Source organism: Pseudochaenichthys georgianus, chromosome 8 (assembly GCF_902827115.2).
Source record: "Pseudochaenichthys georgianus chromosome 8, fPseGeo1.2, whole genome shotgun sequence".
NCBI lineage: Eukaryota > Metazoa > Chordata > Actinopteri > Perciformes > Channichthyidae > Pseudochaenichthys > Pseudochaenichthys georgianus.
Genome location: NC_047510.2, coordinates 14,996,788 through 15,016,951, shown reverse-complemented (window position 1 = coordinate 15,016,951; position 20,164 = coordinate 14,996,788). Strand labels below are relative to the sequence as shown.

The 20,164-nt window shown below is 40.1% G+C and overlaps 2 protein-coding genes across 2 annotated transcripts; both read right to left on the bottom strand.

Annotated features, from left to right (window-relative positions):
• Positions 1-3: 3 nt before the first annotated feature.
• On the bottom strand, positions 4-6,299 carry mettl2a (methyltransferase 2A, methylcytidine). Its single transcript, XM_034089274.2, has 9 exons — positions 6,141-6,299; positions 5,414-5,502; positions 4,750-5,018; positions 1,754-1,803; positions 1,582-1,642; positions 1,343-1,482; positions 1,139-1,245; positions 677-742; positions 4-583 (listed from the first exon to the last, which is right to left on the bottom strand). Exons 1-9 carry the CDS (start codon positions 6,290-6,292, stop codon positions 420-422), a joined length of 1,098 nt encoding a protein of 365 aa, XP_033945165.2. The 5' UTR covers positions 6,293-6,299; the 3' UTR covers positions 4-419.
• A 1,113-nt stretch (positions 6,300-7,412) lies between these two features.
• On the bottom strand, positions 7,413-18,337 carry itgb3a (integrin beta 3a). The gene is made up of 14 exons (XM_034088980.1): positions 18,190-18,337; positions 16,727-16,812; positions 16,221-16,425; positions 15,433-15,845; positions 15,155-15,316; positions 14,946-15,041; positions 14,754-14,843; positions 14,511-14,645; positions 14,014-14,443; positions 10,750-10,972; positions 9,999-10,099; positions 9,621-9,746; positions 9,056-9,222; positions 7,413-8,939 (listed from the first exon to the last, which is right to left on the bottom strand). Exons 1-14 carry the CDS (start codon positions 18,326-18,328, stop codon positions 8,874-8,876), a joined length of 2,439 nt encoding a protein of 812 aa, XP_033944871.1. The 5' UTR covers positions 18,329-18,337; the 3' UTR covers positions 7,413-8,873.
• Positions 18,338-20,164: the final 1,827 nt, after the last annotated feature.

The following is a 20,164-nucleotide window of genomic DNA, read 5'->3' as shown; positions in this document are numbered from 1 at the left end:
ATAGGAAGTTTAGATTTTAATTTATTTTGCATGTACAAAAATGTCACAAAGTCATTCTAAAAATCATGCCATGTATTCCAAAACATCAGCTCATTAAAAGCATTTGTTCAACAGGTGTAACCAGACTTTCTCAGATTACTGAACTCATCAGCACAAATGAGAAATCGGCTCTATTGAAGGTTGAATTGCAGCACCATCAGGAACACTTTTCTCCAAGTCCATCACCATTATGACAGCTGAGATAGTGTAATGGGTCTTTACAGCATGTAACTATCAAGTAGCCTCCTCTTTATCACATCACAAAAGAGCTTCTCAATTCCAAACATCCTCAACAAGAGGCAAGCACCGCCTTGATTTGAGCCCTTCATTTCAGCTGTGGTTCAGGTGGAGGTCAAGCCAGGCAGGATCTCTCCTCCGTCTCAGCCCTGCACCTCGAGTGGCTCAGCGACAGCCTTGCGGTACTTGCACTGGATCCATACCCTGTACATGGTGATCTGTTTGCCTCTATTCACCTGGAGCCTTCTGTCCACAAGGTTCTGCACTTTATCAAGTCCTGCCTGAGTGAACATCTCATGGAGCTCATCTGCAATAGAAAGACATGATTTTATATACATAATCAAAGAACAGTTTTGCAAAAATAATACTGATAAATATTAGTTAATATGGCTCTTTTTACCTTGAGTAAAGAAATACACTCTTGTTCCATCACCTCTGACATAAAAGTTTTCTGACAGACACCGTCCTAAAATAGAAGAGACACAACATTAGTCTTCAACAGATTGCAGACGTTTAATGAAAATGCATTTATTAATGCAGTGCCGGTTTTTTTTGCAGTGTACAATTGGAAGTAATGCATTTGTACAGGTGACTCACTATTACTAACAACATTTTGTATAATATTATATTGTTCAACATTTTTAGGGGCAGCAAACTGTCACAGTCATTCAATATGGCAAAATACAAACAATGACTTTGGTATGATCTTATGCCAGTCAATTCTAAAAATGGTAAATCAGTGCAACACATTTTTAAGGGCATACACTAGTGATAAGCAATAAATAATAAAAAACCTTTCTGCATGTCAAAGTACTGTACAGTTTTTTAAACTGTAGCCTCGCTGGACTTTAGCCTGACTAACCTTTCTTGAAGCGAAGCTGTGCCATATCGTAGCGTCCGTAGTCTCTGAGCAGTATCACTCCTCCAGGTTTCAGCAGCCGCGCTAACCTACTGATGGATGCCTGCATCCTGAGACAGGGTGAAACTTTAACACAACCAGTGATATAGTCAATGGTGTAAAGACCATACCAAAGAGAAGAACAACAATAGAGAAAGAAGTTCATACTTGTCAGGATGCAACGCTGAAAACACAAAGATTAGCACTATAACATCAAGGGTTCCATCGGGGACGGGGTAATTGGCTTCCACGTCACTCAGGTCATGAACAAAGGCGAAGCAGCGCTCAGGGTCGTACTCTGGATTAGACTGAAAACAAGGAAAGCAATGTTAATTCATCAGTTAGCCCTGAACCCCAGAGATGAACACAACTATCAACCCACAATCCTTTCATTAATCCCATCTCACCTTGACTAGCTCCACAGCTGTGCTGGAGAAATCACAGCAGTACACAAAGAGTCCCGGGTCACTGCAAAGAGCAAAGCTGCAGTTATGCCTTTCAATGCACATCAAAAGGCAAGAGCGGAAGACAGCACTTGTCAAAAATGGCTTGAAACAACATTGCAATGCCTTGACTTACTTGTTGGTCTTCAGTATTGGAAAAACAGTATTGCCTACACCGCAGCCAACCTGTCCAATACAAATAGATAAATATAGCATTTATTTTGTTTACTTCAATTTGCCTTCAATTTTACCACCAACACATATAGTATCATTGTTTGTTTAAAGAGAGGGAATTCTGAAAAGATTATTAATAAAACTATTAGAAAATGCATTTTTCCACCAAGGTTGCACAAATCAATTTCAGCTAAATGTGTTTGTAAAAATATTTGTGATATTTAAGTAGACAAATATATAAAAAAAAAAAAAAAAAAAAAAAAGCAGCAATCCATTTCATCCATTCCAAGAACTATGAAAAATACAAGACAAATGAGAGGAAAATATGTTTGTCTTCCCATTCTTTATAAGTGTTATGAAAAATCCTGTATTGTTAAAATGATCTTCACGTTTTGCTCTTAAAACCGATGAAATCCTGAAATCAAGTGAGAACATTCACTTTTCTTCTACACATGCTTTAGCTGCTATGTCAAATAAGTATCATAGTTCATTTTTGTTTTGATTAATATTTGGCGACTGTTTATCAAATTCACCAACATGTTAACTGCAGGGCTCGACATTATAAATGGCCCGCTGGCCCGGAAGCACTATTTATGGAGCGTTTCCACTGCAGGCCTCGCTCGGTTTGGTTAGCCCTTATTAGGCCCGGCTCACTTTAATGCTGCACTTCCATTACAGTTTAGGAACTGGGGCAGTTACTATAGTAACGCAGTGTAGGTGGAGCCGTGACGTCATCTTCAATGAGAGCCCCAGAAAAACAACACAGCCGTTAGCTCTTAGCACTCAGAGCTCACAGCTCCTCATATCTGTTCAGAAACTAGACAAAAGTTAAACAAGTACAAACCACAGACTGTCTGTGTCATGGCGAATACAGTCGCTGGTTTATTTATGTCTGTATAGGCCGTTGTTGTGAGTGTGGACGGTCGGAGCATATATAACATTAGCTTAGCCAAGCTCCATTTAGAAAACACGCATTTAAAAAAAGGGTTTTTCGCCTGCCGTCTGTCTGCAGACTTGTTAAAGCATTAATTCATGGTTTTTACTAACCGGTATCAGTATGTTGTTACTTCGACATCATTTTGAAACGTGTATTACAATTAAATCACGGTCAAATATGTTCATCTTGTTGTAGTTGTAGCCCGCTTGCCAGCGATTCAAAATGATGCCGAAGTAACAACATACTGATACCGGTTAGTAAAATCCATGAATTAATGCTTTGACAAGTTTGCAGACAGACGGCAGTTTTCTAAATGGAGCTTGGCTAAGCTAACGTTATATATGCTCCGACCATCCACACTCACAACAACGGCCTATACAGACATAAATAAACCAGCGACTGTATTCGCCATGATACAGGCAGTCTGTGGTTTGTACTTGTTTAACTTTTGTCTAGTTTCTGAACAGATATGAAGAGCTGTGAGCTCTGAGTGCTAAGAGCTAACGACTGTGTTGTTTTTCTGGGGCTCTCATTGAAGATGACGTCACGGCTCCGCCGACACTGCGTTACTATAGTAACTAACTACCCCAGTTCCTAAACTGTAATGGAAGCGCAGCATTAAAGTGAGCCGGGCCTAATAAGGCCTAACCAAACCGAGCGAGGCCTCGCTGTCGGGCAAGAAAAAAGGTGAAAAAGTAGCCACAGGCCAAAACTAGGCCAAGTGGAAACGCAACCAAAAACGGACCCCGCACGGCTCGGCACGCTTAAAGCGAGCTACCCGCTGCAGTGGAAACGCGCCACCCCGGGCCAGCATAACGTACTTTCCACTTGCCCGCTCGGGCCACTAAAAATATTGCTTTAAAAAAATGTCCTGTGGTATTGGTATTTTGACTAGCAATTTAGTTAAATTGTTTAGTTTATTAACGCTACAACATAGCGTTTCGTGAGTCGGTTGTTGGGTGAAAAGCAAACAGCTGTTTGCTGCGGAGCACTACAGACTATCGCGCCACCTAACCATTCGCCAAAATGTTTTTAATACCAGCGGTAGCCGGGCAAAAAAAAATCTTCAAATAAAAGAAAGTCACCGGAGGAATTAAAGGAGAGTGACAGGGAGCATGAGAAGAAGAGGGAGAGAAAGTTTCAGCCAGCTTGATCGATGGAGTTGGCTCATGGTGCAGTGACGCGTCCTAAAACCATTTTATATAATCTATCGATTAGATTTATGATTCGAAAATTATAAAAGTAGGGTAGACATGTGGAGATTATCCGGCTGAACAAAACGTGCATTTATCAAACAGGTTTGTTTTCCACAGACCTTATTTCCAGCTATTTTCCAAAACCCTGTGGAGAAATGCCATTGCTTTCTGTCGAGGGAACCAGCAGCTTACTTCCTGGTTTCAGGACGCGTCACTGCACCTCTCAATATGATGCCAATATAAACATGGTCTTCTGTCGGCTCTGTACATCAATGCCGACCTATGCTGACAAGTAAGTGAAGAGTAGACCATATAAAAGGTATTGGCAAAATGTCCCAGCAGTTTAGGATAATGAAGGTTCTAATCAAATCAATTACATAGCCATTACATGTCTAACTCCTAATGACAGGAAGGCAGAAAGTGCATTATACAAATAATAATACTCATAATAATAGCAGACATTTTTTAACAATGACCACAATATAATTATTTTAATAAACCAAATATGAACAATTGAGGAAAATGAGGAAGAACTTATTGTTCAAATGTTGTAGTACAAGTAGTAATGTAGTTCGTGCATAAATTAGGCTACTATTGCAACAAATGTGTTAATTTTCTTCATTATTAGTTTTTTTTTTTTTTGGTGGACGAATGCTCCGGTGCACCAGTGGTTACAATGGTGGGGCCAGTGATAATACAATTCCACCGGCCCGGAGGGCCAGTGGCATTTTACCCTTAATGTCTACCCCTGAACTGTGACTTTGTGGTGACATTAAATGTGTACGGTTCAAGTCTAGCTGACATGCTTTCAAACAAATCTCTCACCTCCATAATGCGATATTTGGCAGAAGAGCCAGGGATGTCACCATCAGTGTGAGCAAAAGCTGCAACTTCACTTCTCTGTTCTTGATCCAGGCAACCCTGCTGACTGTAATCTGTGCCAGAGACCTCGAGACGGGACTCACGGTTAAGGCTACTCTGCGGGGCCAACTCTGGGAACTCTGTGAACAGCCAGTGACGGTCCTTGAAGAAACGATTTTCATGGATTGTGTAAAAATCATTCCAAAACTCATTTGCTCGGTTGTCGTATTCCTCTGAAAAAAAGGTAATGTAGTAACAAAGTTATGTCATTGAAATATAAAAGGTTTACAGCCAATTATCAAAGTAAATTGCCAAAAATGAATTACAGCACCAATTATTTTTGCACACTATAAATAAAACGACAAGATAAATTGCAGTGTATTTTGACTCATTGATCACATGCATATACATCATTACATTACATGTCACTAGTTAGACGCTTTTATCCAAAGCGACTTTGCAATTTGGGGTGAAGTGTCTTGCCCAGGGACACAACAACATGCTGACTGCAGTGGGTTTCGTACTTGCTATCCTCTGATTCGAAGATCAGCGCACTAATCCACTGAGCCACAGCCTCCCTTACCCATACAACATGTGTGTAAGGCAATATGTCTGGCAGCAATACTACCTTGTTTCTCTAGAGGTAGTGGCTGATTGTTTTCTAAGACTTTCCTCTTAGCAGATGCCTCTTGTTCCTCCGTCCACTCCACATTGTCCCTGTAACCAACAACCCAATATTATACAGTGTGGCCAAAGTGATGTAGTGAATAACAGCACAGAAAAATATTGACAATCCTGAGATCCTTCTTATTAAAGGTTTTAATGTGATAAACAGATTGGACTGGAAATTAGGGCAATATTGTAATATCACATCCTATACATTACCATCTGCAAACATGTAGGCCTACAAGCTAATTCATTGATGTTCATTACATAAACTGACTGAAATAAATATTACGTTTTTAAACAACTTGAGACCCATCAGTTGACATATGGAAACAGACATCAAGCCTTTGTTATTTATGGAGCCTCAAATTAAACTGTAGAATGCAGTACCTGATATATTGGGACTGTCAATATGCATAAATAATACTGGATATCATAATCTTTTTATGCTATATTTTTACATGATATTATCAACTAATAACAAGTTATCATATTGGTAAAGACCCTATCAACGCCACACACATTCAGAAAGAATGTTCAGTTTAGATACAATCAATTCAGCAAAAATATCATAATGTAATACTTTTAAGTTATGATACAGCATCAGCCAGGGGATACCGGCTCTGTCTCTGGTAGAGATGCAGACCGAACATCTTTCTTCTTGAGGGTTTCTGTAAAGAATGACCCACCATGCGTTGTGCTGGAAGACCTGCCGCGGGTCTGTGAGGAAACGTGTTCCGAACTGAGGTCTCTTCTCATCCCCGGTGGTCGAATCTGACAGGATAGGTGCTGTTTCACTGCTGCCTCCCTCCACACCTACCACGCCATCGGGCGCCGCCATGTTTGAACTGACGCGACGGAAGAGGAGCAGTGCATTTAACCGTGATGCGTTCAGGGACTATCGTTCATATTGCAATTGAGACCAATATCATTATTATTAAGTACAAAAGTATATTTTGACATTTCATTAGATGTATGCAATGCATGCAGGTTAAAGTGGTTCTATAAATTACTTGTTTTTTGGCTCTGAATATTTGCTATTGGCAAAACTACTAACACAACTCAAGGCTCACATTACCACACACCTTTCCAACCTGATTTGTATAATTAAATTACAATAAACTGCTCTTCTTTCAAATGGAGGACAATAACACTGTTGGCTATAGCAACTGAAAGACATGCAACTCCACAGGTGAGCTATATGAACAGTGCACCGTGTATACACCAGAGGGAGACATGCGCCAAGATCAACTTGCTATGGGCCACTGTTGCCTGACACATGGATGAGGAGAATATCGGGAATGAACATGTCAACGGTGAATTGATATGAGTAAGTGGACAGTATTTACCAGTTCTAACAAAGAAGAAACAAGCAAAAAGAAAACTACAATGTCCCATGTCTCGCCACATTTGTGCAGGGTATAAACTAAACAGTTGATCGAAACACATTTTTGTTCATGTATCAGTTTTCTGTTTCAGGAACAGACAGGTTCTACCCTTGTATATTAGCCATTAATTTTCTTTTTATCTTTGGCCTAGCTTTTGGCATTATTTGATTGAGAGGAAAGATTAGTTGACCTGGTTGTTGTGCGACATTTCAAGTCAGGAGGTAGTCATCATCTTGGGTGAGTTATTACATGTCCTAAGCAGGACATCCTGGTATTAGATTGACAGAGACCACCTCCTAGCACTCATAATTTAGACTTCTAATGATGTACTGCCGACAGCAGAGATAACACATACCAATGAGCCAAAATGTTATACAGAGAAACCTTAGTTATCCGTAAGGCAACAGGTAATTTACTATAAACACTTTGATATTGCCTATGAGAATTAATACACATTTACTATACAACTGGCATGGAGCACAGTTAAACAGCCAAGCAGATTCAACAACATGTCCTGTCCATTGATTGTACTAAAAGGTTAACGTCAGCTAATAGCGAAATTAATAAAGACAATTGTGATGTACCGTTTTATTTCCAAAAAACTGTATAAAAACAACTTGATGGAGCACAGATTAGCTGGACTCATCAGGCCAGTGTGATGGACAGGATATGGTGACAGAGATATTGTTGATTGATGTGAGGGGAAGTGCTACATTTTGTGGCAACAATATCAGATTGAAGGCCAGACACTCACAAGAGCAGGAAGGGGAATAACAGTCTAATCTTAATGATGTGTGCCATGTTACAGGAAATATTCTATTACTAGATTGTATGTTCACAGCTGTGACCACAGGACATTTTGCCTCTGCACTCTGAAATTCATGTTATTAATATAACACCCACATCATAGTGAACCTGCATCTAGTGAACTTGCATGAATTGAATATAAAAATGTAGCTAACCAATCCTTAATTGTTTCTTGTGTTATTCCTATGTCAACTGGGAATTAAAAAGACATACTTTGAAAATGTATAAGAATATATCTCTTTCTAATTTATGTTACAATTTTAAATAGCTTTCTGTGTCTTCCTGAAGCATCTGAAACATAAGAATGTTGTGGTTAAGGATGTTGTACTGTAAGTCAGAACTCAATAAAGGTAATAAGTAGCTTCGACATTTGTTTAAAGAAATCAAAATGTTAGGGATCATACACAAGTTGTCAAGTATAGTTCATCTTTATACCTTCCATCTGTGTAACAAACTAGAGCAATACCCCAGACATTCTTAAAAAGTGCAACAAAAAACACAAACAACTATGCAGCAATCTTGCAGGTCATGTCCCAGAGAGGATCAGAGCTGTACAACCTAAATACACATCACATTGTACAATCTTCTTTAATATGGAGGATATTGTTGCCATTATATATTTGTTGTGCAATATAAGTATGCTTATATACACAAATAAACAACATGGCATTGCAGTTTAAAATAGAGCTGGTCAGTGGAAAAATGTAAATAGTTTACAATTCAGCAATTAATGAAGAAATAAATGAAAAATAAAAAAGCCCAATATACACAAATAAGAGGATGATGCAGAAACCATTGCTGATACCCATTAAAAAAACAATATACATCACAAACGTCACTGTAAACCAAGTCAGCCTAGAAGCCGGGGGAATTGTATCTCTTTTTGCAGTTAATGGAGACTCCAAAGAGTGCTTCACGCTTGTTAAAACCAGTTTGTATAATAAACGCAACAATAGAAAAGCTTTGTAAAAAGACCACAATGCTTAACGACTGTATGTACAGTTCTGCAGAAAACTGCATGACATATGGCCAAAACAGGAAACCTAAAATCAGGCCAGCATCTCTGACATTACCAGTTTTAAGTATTTTTACAATATGTACAATAACACACCATGTTGTTTACAGCATGAACTACTTTTCAGATACAGTGTAGGATCTTCCCATTTCTCTGCTACTACATTCCATCTCTGTCGTTGACCCCTGAGTTTTCCTCATTGCATTGAATCGTTAAGTGCCTCGGTACGCTACATTGGTGAAGGTGGATGTGGCTCCTTTATACAAGGGATTGTTAGCCTAGGAAATCAAAACAAAGGCATTGCTGTTTAAATCATTCATACACAGATGTCAGTTTAGGCTTTCCCCTTTAGAAGGCAGCCATATTCTGTTACTTTAAACAGTTTTTTTCTCACCGTATCCCATTTGGCTTTGGATCTCTCTTCCTCAAACTTGGCATACTCTCCGTGGTCGTGAATGGTGACCAGCAGCTTCCAGATGAGCAGGCCCACGATGCCCAGTAGCAAAATAGCTCCGGCCACCGCCATGAGCACCACCAAGATGTCTGGACCCTGAGGACACTCTGAGAGACGGCAGACAGGAGGGGGAGGCAGAGGGTGAAACGGAGATAATTTCCTCCTGGTTCCCATGATGTTGGTTAAGAAGTGGAGCTCAATTGAGAAGTTAAGCAATCAAGTCCAATGTGAAACACTCCATTGCAAAATATAGAGTATATTATTACTAAATGTGTGGATGCCTATGGTGTGGCAGGGTGTACCTGTGGTTAGCTGGTCATTAAGTATGTTTTTTAAAAAACAAGATTACTGGTTACACACACTGTTTCCCATTTGCTGTTGCCGGTCAGACACAGGCTGAAATGACATTTACAAACACACTCTTCTACCCTAACAGTGTGTTTAAATGTTTATGCAAAGTTCTGACAATTTAAATGTCTCTCATGTGCAAACAACGTATAATTACCTGGCTCTTTTATCACAAACAGAATGGATTTGCCAGTTTCATCTTCGTAATACTGGAAGTGCACAACACAGTCGTCTTCATCTTTGTACGAGCAATTCACTGCTGCTGCATTGCTCTCATGGAAAACTGCAGCAGAAAGGGGATAAGGAAGATATAAGGTATGACAAATATGTTAAGGCAAATCAAGTGATCTTTAAAAACATATAATACATATCAGTGCATTATCATTTTTGACCAAAATTGAACCCTTTAGCTACTTCCAGGGGAATTTTTCTCATGTGATGTGCAGCAAGTACACAGCGGTGAGAATTAGCACGAGTAATTAATATCCCAGTGTGAAGTTAAGAGTTTAGAGATGGAATAGAATAGAAAACTCACCCAGTTCTTCCACTACTTTAATTTCATCTTTGCAGATTCTACTGCAGCTGTTGTCTTCAGTGTACTGTCCTCTCTCGAAGTGCTGACACTCAACACACTTCCTGTAAGCAGAGTCCCATTTAGTAAATGTTGTACAGTACTAAGTGTGTATACTGTTTATGCTCTTTAGTAGCCGTGCATGCTTCAGTTTGGTATGGAAGGGATGGACAAACTACCAGTAACATCTAAGAATACACGACATTTATATGATAACTAAAGTTACTAGTTTGAGTTTGAGGTCAATATAAGAGTACTTTCTCTAACACGGCATGAAACCACACCTGAATTTGTTAAAAATGTGTGAGGGAGTAGTTTGTTATCATCTTGGAATGTGGGAAGATCATGATGGATTGATGTTGCACTGCAGAGTAAATCCAGCCATGTTAGTCTCAAAATCTGTTATGAAGGATTATTTCTTTGCTAGTGGCAGTGGTTGAGGATGGCAAAGTCAGTAGTTTGCAATATACATTTCAACAGTTACTGGACATTTTTCCATGATAGTTTGTATACTTATTAGGAGTCTTCCGAGGAGGACTTCTAATAATTTAAGTAAAATATGACTAATTATCAACTATTTGTTCTGTCTTACAGAGTTTTTTTTAAATGTATACTAACAAGGAGGAACTCTGTGTAATTAAGAATTTTTTTTCTCTGTTCATTTCTCCCTTCCCTAATGTGTCTTGTTTGTTAAAACATGAAGAAATATAATTACTTTTTTAAAGTACAGGAATCAGGACAGGTGGGGCACTTTTCACAGGTGTCTCCGTAGGCGCCTGGCTGAGTGCATTGACAAACCCCACACTCACAGTAACCCCGGCCACTGCACAGCATGCCAATCCTGGACATGCAGGTGTCTATTTGTGTGGAGCAGTTACAGTTTTCTCCTTTCCATCCAGCATCACACTGACAGATGCCACAGCCACACTTCCCATGATCTGGAAAAAGCAAAAAGATGATGTAGTTGAAGCTATAAGAGTCCTTTAAAATATATTCTTTAATATTTAATTTGTACAATTTGAACATCTCACATCAACATTGCGTATTAATCAAAAACATTTTTCCAGGTATATTGTCCACATGGGTGGGGACTCGCAAACAAAACTGCGAAATACAAATGACATAATTGCCCATCACTTTGCATGCTTGGGCAAGACAGTGTATCTGTGGATGTGTTTTTAGATTTTGTTATTCCTACTGTTAGGTGTTATGCATCACTATGTGTGATTTGTACTTATGTACCATCTGTTTAATCTTTTGTCATAAGTTGCTTAACGTGATTGAATTAGTTATTGATCAATTGGTTTTGTAAAAAAAAACCTGATCCATTTTAAACAAACAATCAACATCTGATGGCAGAAGTAGTGGATTGATGGTGACTAATGGAATAACTTGGGAATTATATATTCACACACACACACACACACACACACACACACACACACACACACACACACACACACACACACACACACACACACACACACACACACACACACACACACACACACACAATTGGTGTCACATTGATGCAACAATTTGCGGACAGAAAATAGTTTTTCTCCCTGGATTACAGAGAGACAGAGAGATTAAGCTACTTAAGAAAGGAAAGCAGAGCCCTGCAGACTACAGCGTTCTCTGTAGGAAACCAAACAGGATTTGACACTGGGTGACTAAGAGCAAAGTGAATGAGTCACACCCCAGCTGGATCAGAATGGGGGAGTAACTGGTCATGAAATATCACAGAGGGTCCAAGGGTCGGTAATTCCAGAGTCCAAAACACATCACCCCCCTTAAAACTCTAGGAAACAATTCCCCAGTCTCCACCCTGTCAATAATGGCTTCTCTTTTACATTGTGTTTATAGCTGTGATAATAAGATGTGTTCACAGTTAATGTTTAACAGTCTTGCATATTGTTAGCAAAACAATCACTTAGTAATCTTTCTTTCTCTGTTAAGAAGATAACCTAAACCTGTTGAAAAACTGTGGAAACTATATTGTCAATGTTACAATTAATATTGTTTGCCGTGTATAGCACTTAAACCTTACAAGACTGCGTTGTTGTCTTGTTCCTATTAGTTTGAAAGGTGATTCACACACAAAAAATGGACTTTTAGGGTTTACATCATACTCTGTGAGACTGCACAGGAATTCTGCCCATTAATAAACTGCCTTGGCTTAAGAGAAGGTAAACATAGGGGCCATGATAAAAGGAAAAAAACAGGAATGAAGACAGAACAGCAAAACAGATCACGGTTGGAAGAAGAGAGGGAACATAATAAATGAAGTGGGGAGAGACATGCTGGAGAGAAAAGGGGTTGGGCCAATTGTCAGCAGTGGAATGCAAACTTTCCTGTGTTCTCTTCCTCATATTTATGGGCCCTGCGGCAGTGCTTGCTGACTCCTGCTCCTGCACCGGTCCCTCAGCCCCTCAGCACAGGAGGAAATACACAGCCAACGGGAATATCCCAGAGCTGGAGCTTTTTCTGTGCCCTGGGTCGCAGTAGCTCCAATTGAGCTGGGGCTGAGGGAGGGACGCTCACTCTTTAAAGACAACACCGTCATGAGTCTACTGAGACATGTCGAACAATGTTACGGCCCCAATTGAGCTCTGTGGACTGACTTACACAAGAAATGGATTTGTTTGTGGAGGTGTGGGAGGGCAAGTTGGGTGAGCGTCTGCGCCCAACTTCTAATAGTTTACTAGAAACCGGAATCCATTAATGTAAAACTACTGTATGTAAAAAGCACACTCCATGGATTTAGTATTGCAATTTTCTACATTTGGTGCTGTGCAGAATCAATATAGCAGTGGTTGAGATATCCTGACTTTTAGCTAAAACATCATCGTTCCTACTCTTCCCGTAATGGAGAGTTAGGGAGAAAATGCAGATTTTAAATAGACCCTCCTTGCTTAATAAATACAAATTAAATTCCTATTTTGCTTTTCCTCAGCCTCCTCCTTACAATACCCACCCAAACTGCAGTTACATTAAAAAAAAAACAATGGCCAAGCCTATTGATGTTTCATCACTGTGATTGAGTAACTGTGGGAGGGAGTGATAGCACATCATGGCGCACTGCTGCAAGTGGTAAGAACATAAATCAAACCAAGTTCAAACAAGTTGACAGACCTGACTGAGGATTGTTCAATTTGTAAGCATACTCTTTATGCTTGGCAGCTAAATTATGCAATTATTTACAAGTCCTTTACAAGCAAAACAGAGACTGTATTAGTATTTAAACATTAGCACAGAAAAGGCTGTGTTTTCTGTATTTGTCAATCTAAGTATCAGAAAACTAACTAAGGTGTGTTTACAGACTAAAAACGACTTGAAACAACCAGAGTAGGATCCAGAAAGGTCAGATTGGGCCGTAAAACAGGGGAAAGGGAAGGGGAAGAGCGATATTATCTTTCCTGGGAAGAGTATGATAATGAGTTTGCTTCCTTAGAAAACAAAAAAGAAGAAAGAACTTATTTAAAAAATATCTAGCCATGCAGTTTATATTTCATCTGTCAATGTTTTGAGATTTCTGCCACTGCCTTATTTAATGGATAGAAATGCTGGTTAGTCTGGGTGCTTACAGTTATGACGAAATCCACCTGAACATGAACAGAAAAACATGTTCAAAACATTAGAGGCTCTCGATCTATCCATTGTGTGAGATTTGCAAGTAAAAACGATTAGGGGTTGAGTTGTGTTATTTAATGAAACATTAAATAGGTGGTCATTATAGACAGCTGGCCGCAATCCGAAATCTACTGAGTTCACTTTTCTAGTGTATCGAGTACTAAGTACAGATGTAATGAAGAAGTATGTGCGTGCGGTCGGGATCATGGCGCCCCTGTTGTATGTCATATCTGTCAGAATCAGAAGTGCTTCCTCTTATGATTATGTTTTTCAGCAAGATGTCATATTGGCAAAGATGCAAAAAGTACAAACAATGTTGATGACCTAAAGGAGTGCATCTACTCACCGGAGCACAGTGCCCCTTTGAAGCGCAGGCAGTTAAAGTCGTCACATTCGCAGAATTTGCCCCACACCTGGCCGAACTCATTGTCATGGCAGGAGCACTGTCCACACAAACAGTCGCCTCTCCCGCTGCAGATTGGGCTCCCAGGCTTTGGGTTGCAGTTGGCATCGTCAGACGGACTGTAGTCCTCCACTGAGCACTGGCAGGTTGGGCCCAGGCGGCCCTTATGACACTGACACACGCCACACTCGTAGGTCCCGTTGCCGTCGCTGCAGAGGGGGCTGTCGGCTTGGGCCTCCGCCTCACAGGCGCAACCACAGGAAAAGTCCACGGTTACCTCCAGGGAATCCCTAAAGCCTCGAGGTTTGATAGTAAAAGTGCGGCTCTTCTCCTTCGGGCAGCCACGTAACTGAGCCTCCACATTGAATGACACCTGAGGAGGAAATGTATCTGTGACTGTGTCTATAAATGTGCATGTCAACATCTCAACAGATACGTACTGTGTCTCCAATTTTGAGGCCGGAGCAGGACTTGAGTCCAAGGATGACCTCTCCATTTAGACAAGTGGCATTGAAGGACAGATTCAACTCATCTGGAACTCCCACTAACTCCAGTTCCACGTTAGAGCTAATTCTCTGCTCAACACAAAGTTATGAGGTTAGACAGAGAAAATGTATACATTTTTTACAGATGAATTATATTGCATGAATTTTTAAGAAACACAATTTTGCGGAAATCCTTACCGCATAAGCATCTGAAATGAGCTGAATAACATTCCCAGAGTCATCCGACAGCAATCCCACAGTTGAGCCTGGAATAAGGTTACTGTACTCCTGGGAACACAAAAAAAAACAGCAAGATGATGACCAACTATTGTGTTTTAATGCCAATAGCTTAAGGAAATGTGTGTGGCACAAGCAGTGCAGTTTGTTTACCTTGTAAAGTGGCACCACTGTGCTGGTCACGGCAAAAACTAATTTAATGTTGTTTTGAGACATTTTCTCTGTCATCTGTGCCAAGGAGGGATAGTCCTGAAAGACCCATGAAGAAAATAATAAAAGGGAAGTAGGTTCTGTCCAACAACTGTGTTAACTATTAAAACCAAAGTGAAATGCTGCTAATGTGCTGAATAATCGCTCTTTACCAGCACAGCAGTTTTGTTGTAAACATTGTCCTGATCAAGGTGGCATAGGCCATCATTGGGCTGGACAATTCCTGCTATACGTCCATCCAGAGCGATGTGAGTAACGGCATCAGTGGTGAACACCAAAAGGTGCGAGGCATCTGGGCGCCAGCCAATCCTTTCCTAATGATAATGAACAGAGAAATGATATGACAAGTAAGAGAAAGACTAATATGCGTAATGCAGATTCTCGGGTTTTGCACGTCAGCAAGCTTGTGTATGTCACTACATGTTCATACCTTGCACGCCACAGCCTGCATGATGGCATCAAATCCACCCTCCGGAGCGTCTCTATTTTTAGAAACCTGCTGTTTCTTAACCTCCTCAGTGAAGCGAGCCACCTTCTCTGTCAGTGACAGCACATTCTTGAATCCGAATTGAGCCACGCAAGTGGCGTGCGGAAAGCAAGGGTTTGCCAATGCCTCTGGAGGATGGGTGTGCATGTAAGGGAAGATGGTCTTGTCCACAAAGGCTCCAAACCCCATGCGCAGGTTGCTGGTGGTGCGGCCCATGGTCACGGCAAGCTCATTGCCCAAGGTGCGAAGGCGAACCAAGTCATTCTTCATTGAATACGAAAGATCCATCAGATAGTAGAGGTCCAGTGGGTAATCCTCTACCTGTTTCACTGACACTGTGAAATGCTGGGAGTCTCCTGAGAGGGGAAGAGCAGAGGGCCGCAGAGATGGAGGAGGGAATGATAGACTGGATGAGATCAATTGTCTGTCCTTACACCACGTTTTGTTTTTCAAGTAAGAAATACAGTATAATTCGAGTCTCATATATACAGCCATACTCTTCTTACATACTACATGGAGGAATGCAAGAACAACAACAACAAATTCAAGGTAACACAGGATGAGTAATTCATTTACAGATGGACATTCGTAGGTTAAACAGTTCTGAAAATGCAGGCTAATATTGCATCCAGAACAATAGTAATGGTCGTTGGTGTCTAGTCACCAATGTGTATATCTGGTCATGAATGATTTTTAGCAACTGGTTGTAGGCAGACGTTGGGTGAAAGTACCTGGTCTTAGTGCAATATGGATTTTCTGAGGCCTTATCTGTGTGACATCATCAGCAGTGCCAGAGGCCTTGTCGCTGAGCGGTGTGTCCTTCTGAATATTCAGGGTGCTGGAGGGAAACTCCAGATCATCTGTACTGCAGCCCCCTTTCAGCAGATTGGCCTTCAGGTCGCAGCGGGACGCCCCGGATCCTCCCTTGCCATACTCCTATATAAAGTATCATTGTGTTCAAGAAAATCCATTAAAGAAAAAGCTTTCTAGGTTTGCATTTAGGAGAGAATACTGATGTATCCACCTAAAAGCAGGCACAGTTATATCCCGTTTTGAAAAGTCCATAGGATATACATCCATTTCCCTATCGCTACAACGTGTAAGCATGTTGAAGAACAAACATAAGAAAATGACAAAAAGAAGAATGCTGGTGAAAACCAAGTTTCCTGTACTAACTTGCTGCACAGAGCTATAGGAGGGAGGAGCAATTATGAAAGTGTGCGTCTGGTGTTTTTACCTCCTGAGAGCACCAGGCACACGTAGGATGAACAGCCAAGCAATGTTGACATGTGGTGACTCCTTGTGAGGTGCAGATGTTGGAACCTGTAATAGCCAGCACAATATAAATGTAACGCAAAATCAGTTTAATAAAAAGTAGGCTACTCACTGTTATATAAAGTACAAAAGAATAATCCTAACAATAAAATGTACACAAAGTGAAAGTATTCATTATGCAGAATGGTATATTTCAGACAATTGTTTATTGGTTATTATTATTGATTCATTAAAGAGTACATTATTTTAACATTGCAGCTTGTGAAGAAACCTTATGTTTATTCATAATCATCATGTATTTGTTGTTTATATTTAAAGTTTGTATCTGCAATGTACCAAGTAAAATAAGGGGTGAAATAAATTCAGTTGAGTTAAAAGTATAAATGTATATAAATGTATTCTTTGTAGTGTTTGGATGTAAGTGAGTACACTTCCTTAATAACTGTCAACCATATGTCACATATATGTCACTTTTCTTCCTCAGTACATGTATGTCATAGATAACACTGCTGACCACACTTAAATCGGCAGTGACAGGCAGCTCTTTTCAACCACAAACACAGACACTAGATCCTTCAAATTAAGTCTTTCACAAGAAGTGATGGATGTTGAAGTCTAATTTGTGAGTCATTTGACCATGTCAGGATATTGCACAAACATTTCAATTCTATGTAAGTCAAAAAATATTGCCAAATGCTTTTATATCTGTTATCTAGCATGGCCTTTGGGTGTGGCTCACTGGAGAACAGAGAAGCTCAGTCCCCACTGTTAACCTTCTTTATCTGACAGAATATACTGTATAAGAACAATACACTTTAATAGACACTTGAATAACTGCCTGAGTCTAGACATATCTATTTAAAATGAACAATGGCTCCTGTAGTTTACTAATTAACCCCAAACATAGGCCTATTTTTTCAGATACAGTACTTCATGGTTATGCTGTATAGTCCTTATAGAAAATCTGTCATTGTGTTTTATTTATTTAGGTAGCTTTTGAGTCAATTAAGGACAAGTAAACCCGCATTGGCAGATATATATAGGGAGACGAGTGTGTATTCCCTGTTGTTGTTAATAATTAATTATAATAATGATTATTGCTGCGGAGACCAGGCAGCCTGTGGAGGAGTCCTGGTCCTCACATCCCGACTCTTTTCACTCCCTTATAAGGAAAGGTGGCGAAAGCTCCAGCAGAGCAGCGCAATTAAAACCAACAGCGGTGCTGCATTCAATTCAACTTACAGTCAATTATTCTGTGTTCAGTCTGAGGACATGACATCGAAAACCATCAGCACATAAACAGTTTAAAGTCTATCTGTGGGTGGTACCTTCAAAAGGTGCCCCACTTGTCGGGCAGGAAAAAAAACACAGGTCGCCTTAGCAGGTGAAAGTTGTAAAAAGTAACTGAAATAATTTAAAACTTACCGAAAACGTTTGATGCCGATAACAAAGAGAGAAACAGTATCAGGAGACTGTCTGAAAAAGCTCCCATGGCTGGAGAGTAACGGAGCCGATTAGACACGACCCGTCTCTGTTCCCTGTGGGCTTGTTCACTTCGCAACATGAACGCCTTTCCTCATTCTTGACATGACTAAACTCATGTCGGGTCATACAGTTTCGCCACATCAAACTCCATCTCGTACATTTAACAGCGAGCAGCTTATTCATGGCCTGTTGAAACTCGTTTTCCAATGGTTTGATAACGTTTGATAAGAAAAACGAACCTAATAAAGCCTACTTTACTTTCCGTGGAGTAAGTTTATTCTGCTGTGTATTACCTAATATGGGTTTGTTGATGTTTGCAGCTCTTCTCAAGAAACAGATTTCTCTGCAACTATGGGGTGGAGGTTAGGCAAAACAAAAGAATAGACCCACAATTATCTAATTATTTTTGAACAAATTATCACTTTTATCCTTAAAAAATGCTTGCAGTGTGTTTTACTGATAACACTTAGCCATCCATCATCATGCACAAATTATGGTCAGTTTCATTGTGTTTTATGGACAGATAGTTGATGATGTAAGGAAATTGCAAAACGTGTTGCAAAAATATTTAAGTGCAATTAATTAAAGGGATACATTGATATTGAAGTGGAGTTGTATGATCCAGTGTATAACCTACAGTATAGATAGTGGCTGAAAGTTTAGAGGAGCAGACAGGAGTAATGTCACAGAAGCAAAACAATGAAATGCTGCTGATAGGGGCAACAGCAAAACATAAATAAGCCACCTGAAACAAAATCCCACCTAAAAGTCAATATCAGTTTATTTGTGCTATATATTTAAAATACTTTCCCCACTTCATCCATGTTTTTTTCAAAGCCACCAGAGTCCTCTGAGAAAAACACCAATTTAATTTGCAGAACAAGACAGACACGGTTGTTTGAGTGTAGGAAAAATCCAAACTATCCCTTTAATTTCAAACTCATTCCTGGAAGAGCAGAGAGTGTGACAGTAAATACATAAACTGTACAAGTAAACTTTCATGAAACCGAATATCAAGAAACTCAAAATGAATAGCACAAAGTCTTGAAGCAGCAACAAGGAAGTGTGTAGTTGCATTAGAAGGACCCCTAGTGGGACAAGAAAATATACAACAATGGTCATTTACTGTAGGTCATTTTCAGATCTATCTAAAAAGGACTGACCAAGCTATTGCAAAGAAAAAATGCATTACATAAAAACAGTCTAACCAAGCTCTCCATCCTCACTTATCTGATAAGAGGCCGCCACAGAAAAAACACTTCCTGTTCCACTGAATGATGGAGCATGTGGACATTTGGCGGTTTCTAAAACATAAAGGAAAAATAAATCAAAAGATGAGGCAGAAAATGGGATAACAGCTCAAATTGAGAATGAACTTTTGGAAGTGTGCGACGTATGTGCGTGTTGGGGCTTGCAGAAGCAGACAATGCTTCTTATCTCTGCACTTGTCCATTTATTGAATCGTTATCCCTGTGCCCTGCTTCTATTCTTCGGCTTGTTGCTAAGTTACTGCCACCCGTGTCCAAGAACTGCCGCGAGAAGGAATGACAAAAATAGAGAAATAAGTAGAAAAGCTATAATAGTCTAATGTTCTGCTGGCATTAGGCTCTTAGTGTGGTTGGATAGCTCAGGTAATACACTGAAGGCAATCAAACCGCCTCTCCAGTATTGACTGCTTTAGATCTATTGGCTCCATATCTGTCTGTGGCGCTTCACCCCCACAGATGAGTGGCATTTTGGGAAGAGCATAGCGTCAGTTGTCCTGAGTAAAAAGCCAGAGACTGGGTCAGATGGCAGCCAATTAAGACTGAACAAGAAGTGAGGATGCGGGCTGGAGAAGGAAAGGGGGATGGAAGGGGCCTGACCTGCGTTACAGATCTATTTGGAGCCCTTTAAGCCATTCACTGAGTCTGAG

Bases quoted from the DNA above. Each gene is read 5' to 3' on its own strand.
- itgb3a (XM_034088980.1), bottom strand. From the start codon at position 18,328: ATGTTGCGAAGTGAACAAGCCCACAGGGAACAGAGACGGGTCGTGTCT. The intron at 15,846-16,220 runs GTACTTTCACCC...TTCCCCTCTCAG, and splicing joins CCATATTGCACTAAGACCAG to GAGACTCCCAGCATTTCACA. The intron at 14,444-14,510 runs GTACGTATCTGT...TTTCCTCCTCAG, and splicing joins GCCTCAAAATTGGAGACACA to GTGTCATTCAATGTGGAGGC.
- mettl2a (XM_034089274.2), bottom strand. From the start codon at position 6,292: ATGGCGGCGCCCGATGGCGTGGTAGGTGTGGAGGGAGGCAGCAGTGAA. The intron at 1,246-1,342 runs GTATGAACTTCT...ACCCTGTCTCAG, and splicing joins TCAGCGTTGCATCCTGACAA to GATGCAGGCATCCATCAGTA. The intron at 743-1,138 runs GTTAGTCAGGCT...CTTCTATTTTAG, and splicing joins ACAGCTTCGCTTCAAGAAAG to GACGGTGTCTGTCAGAAAAC.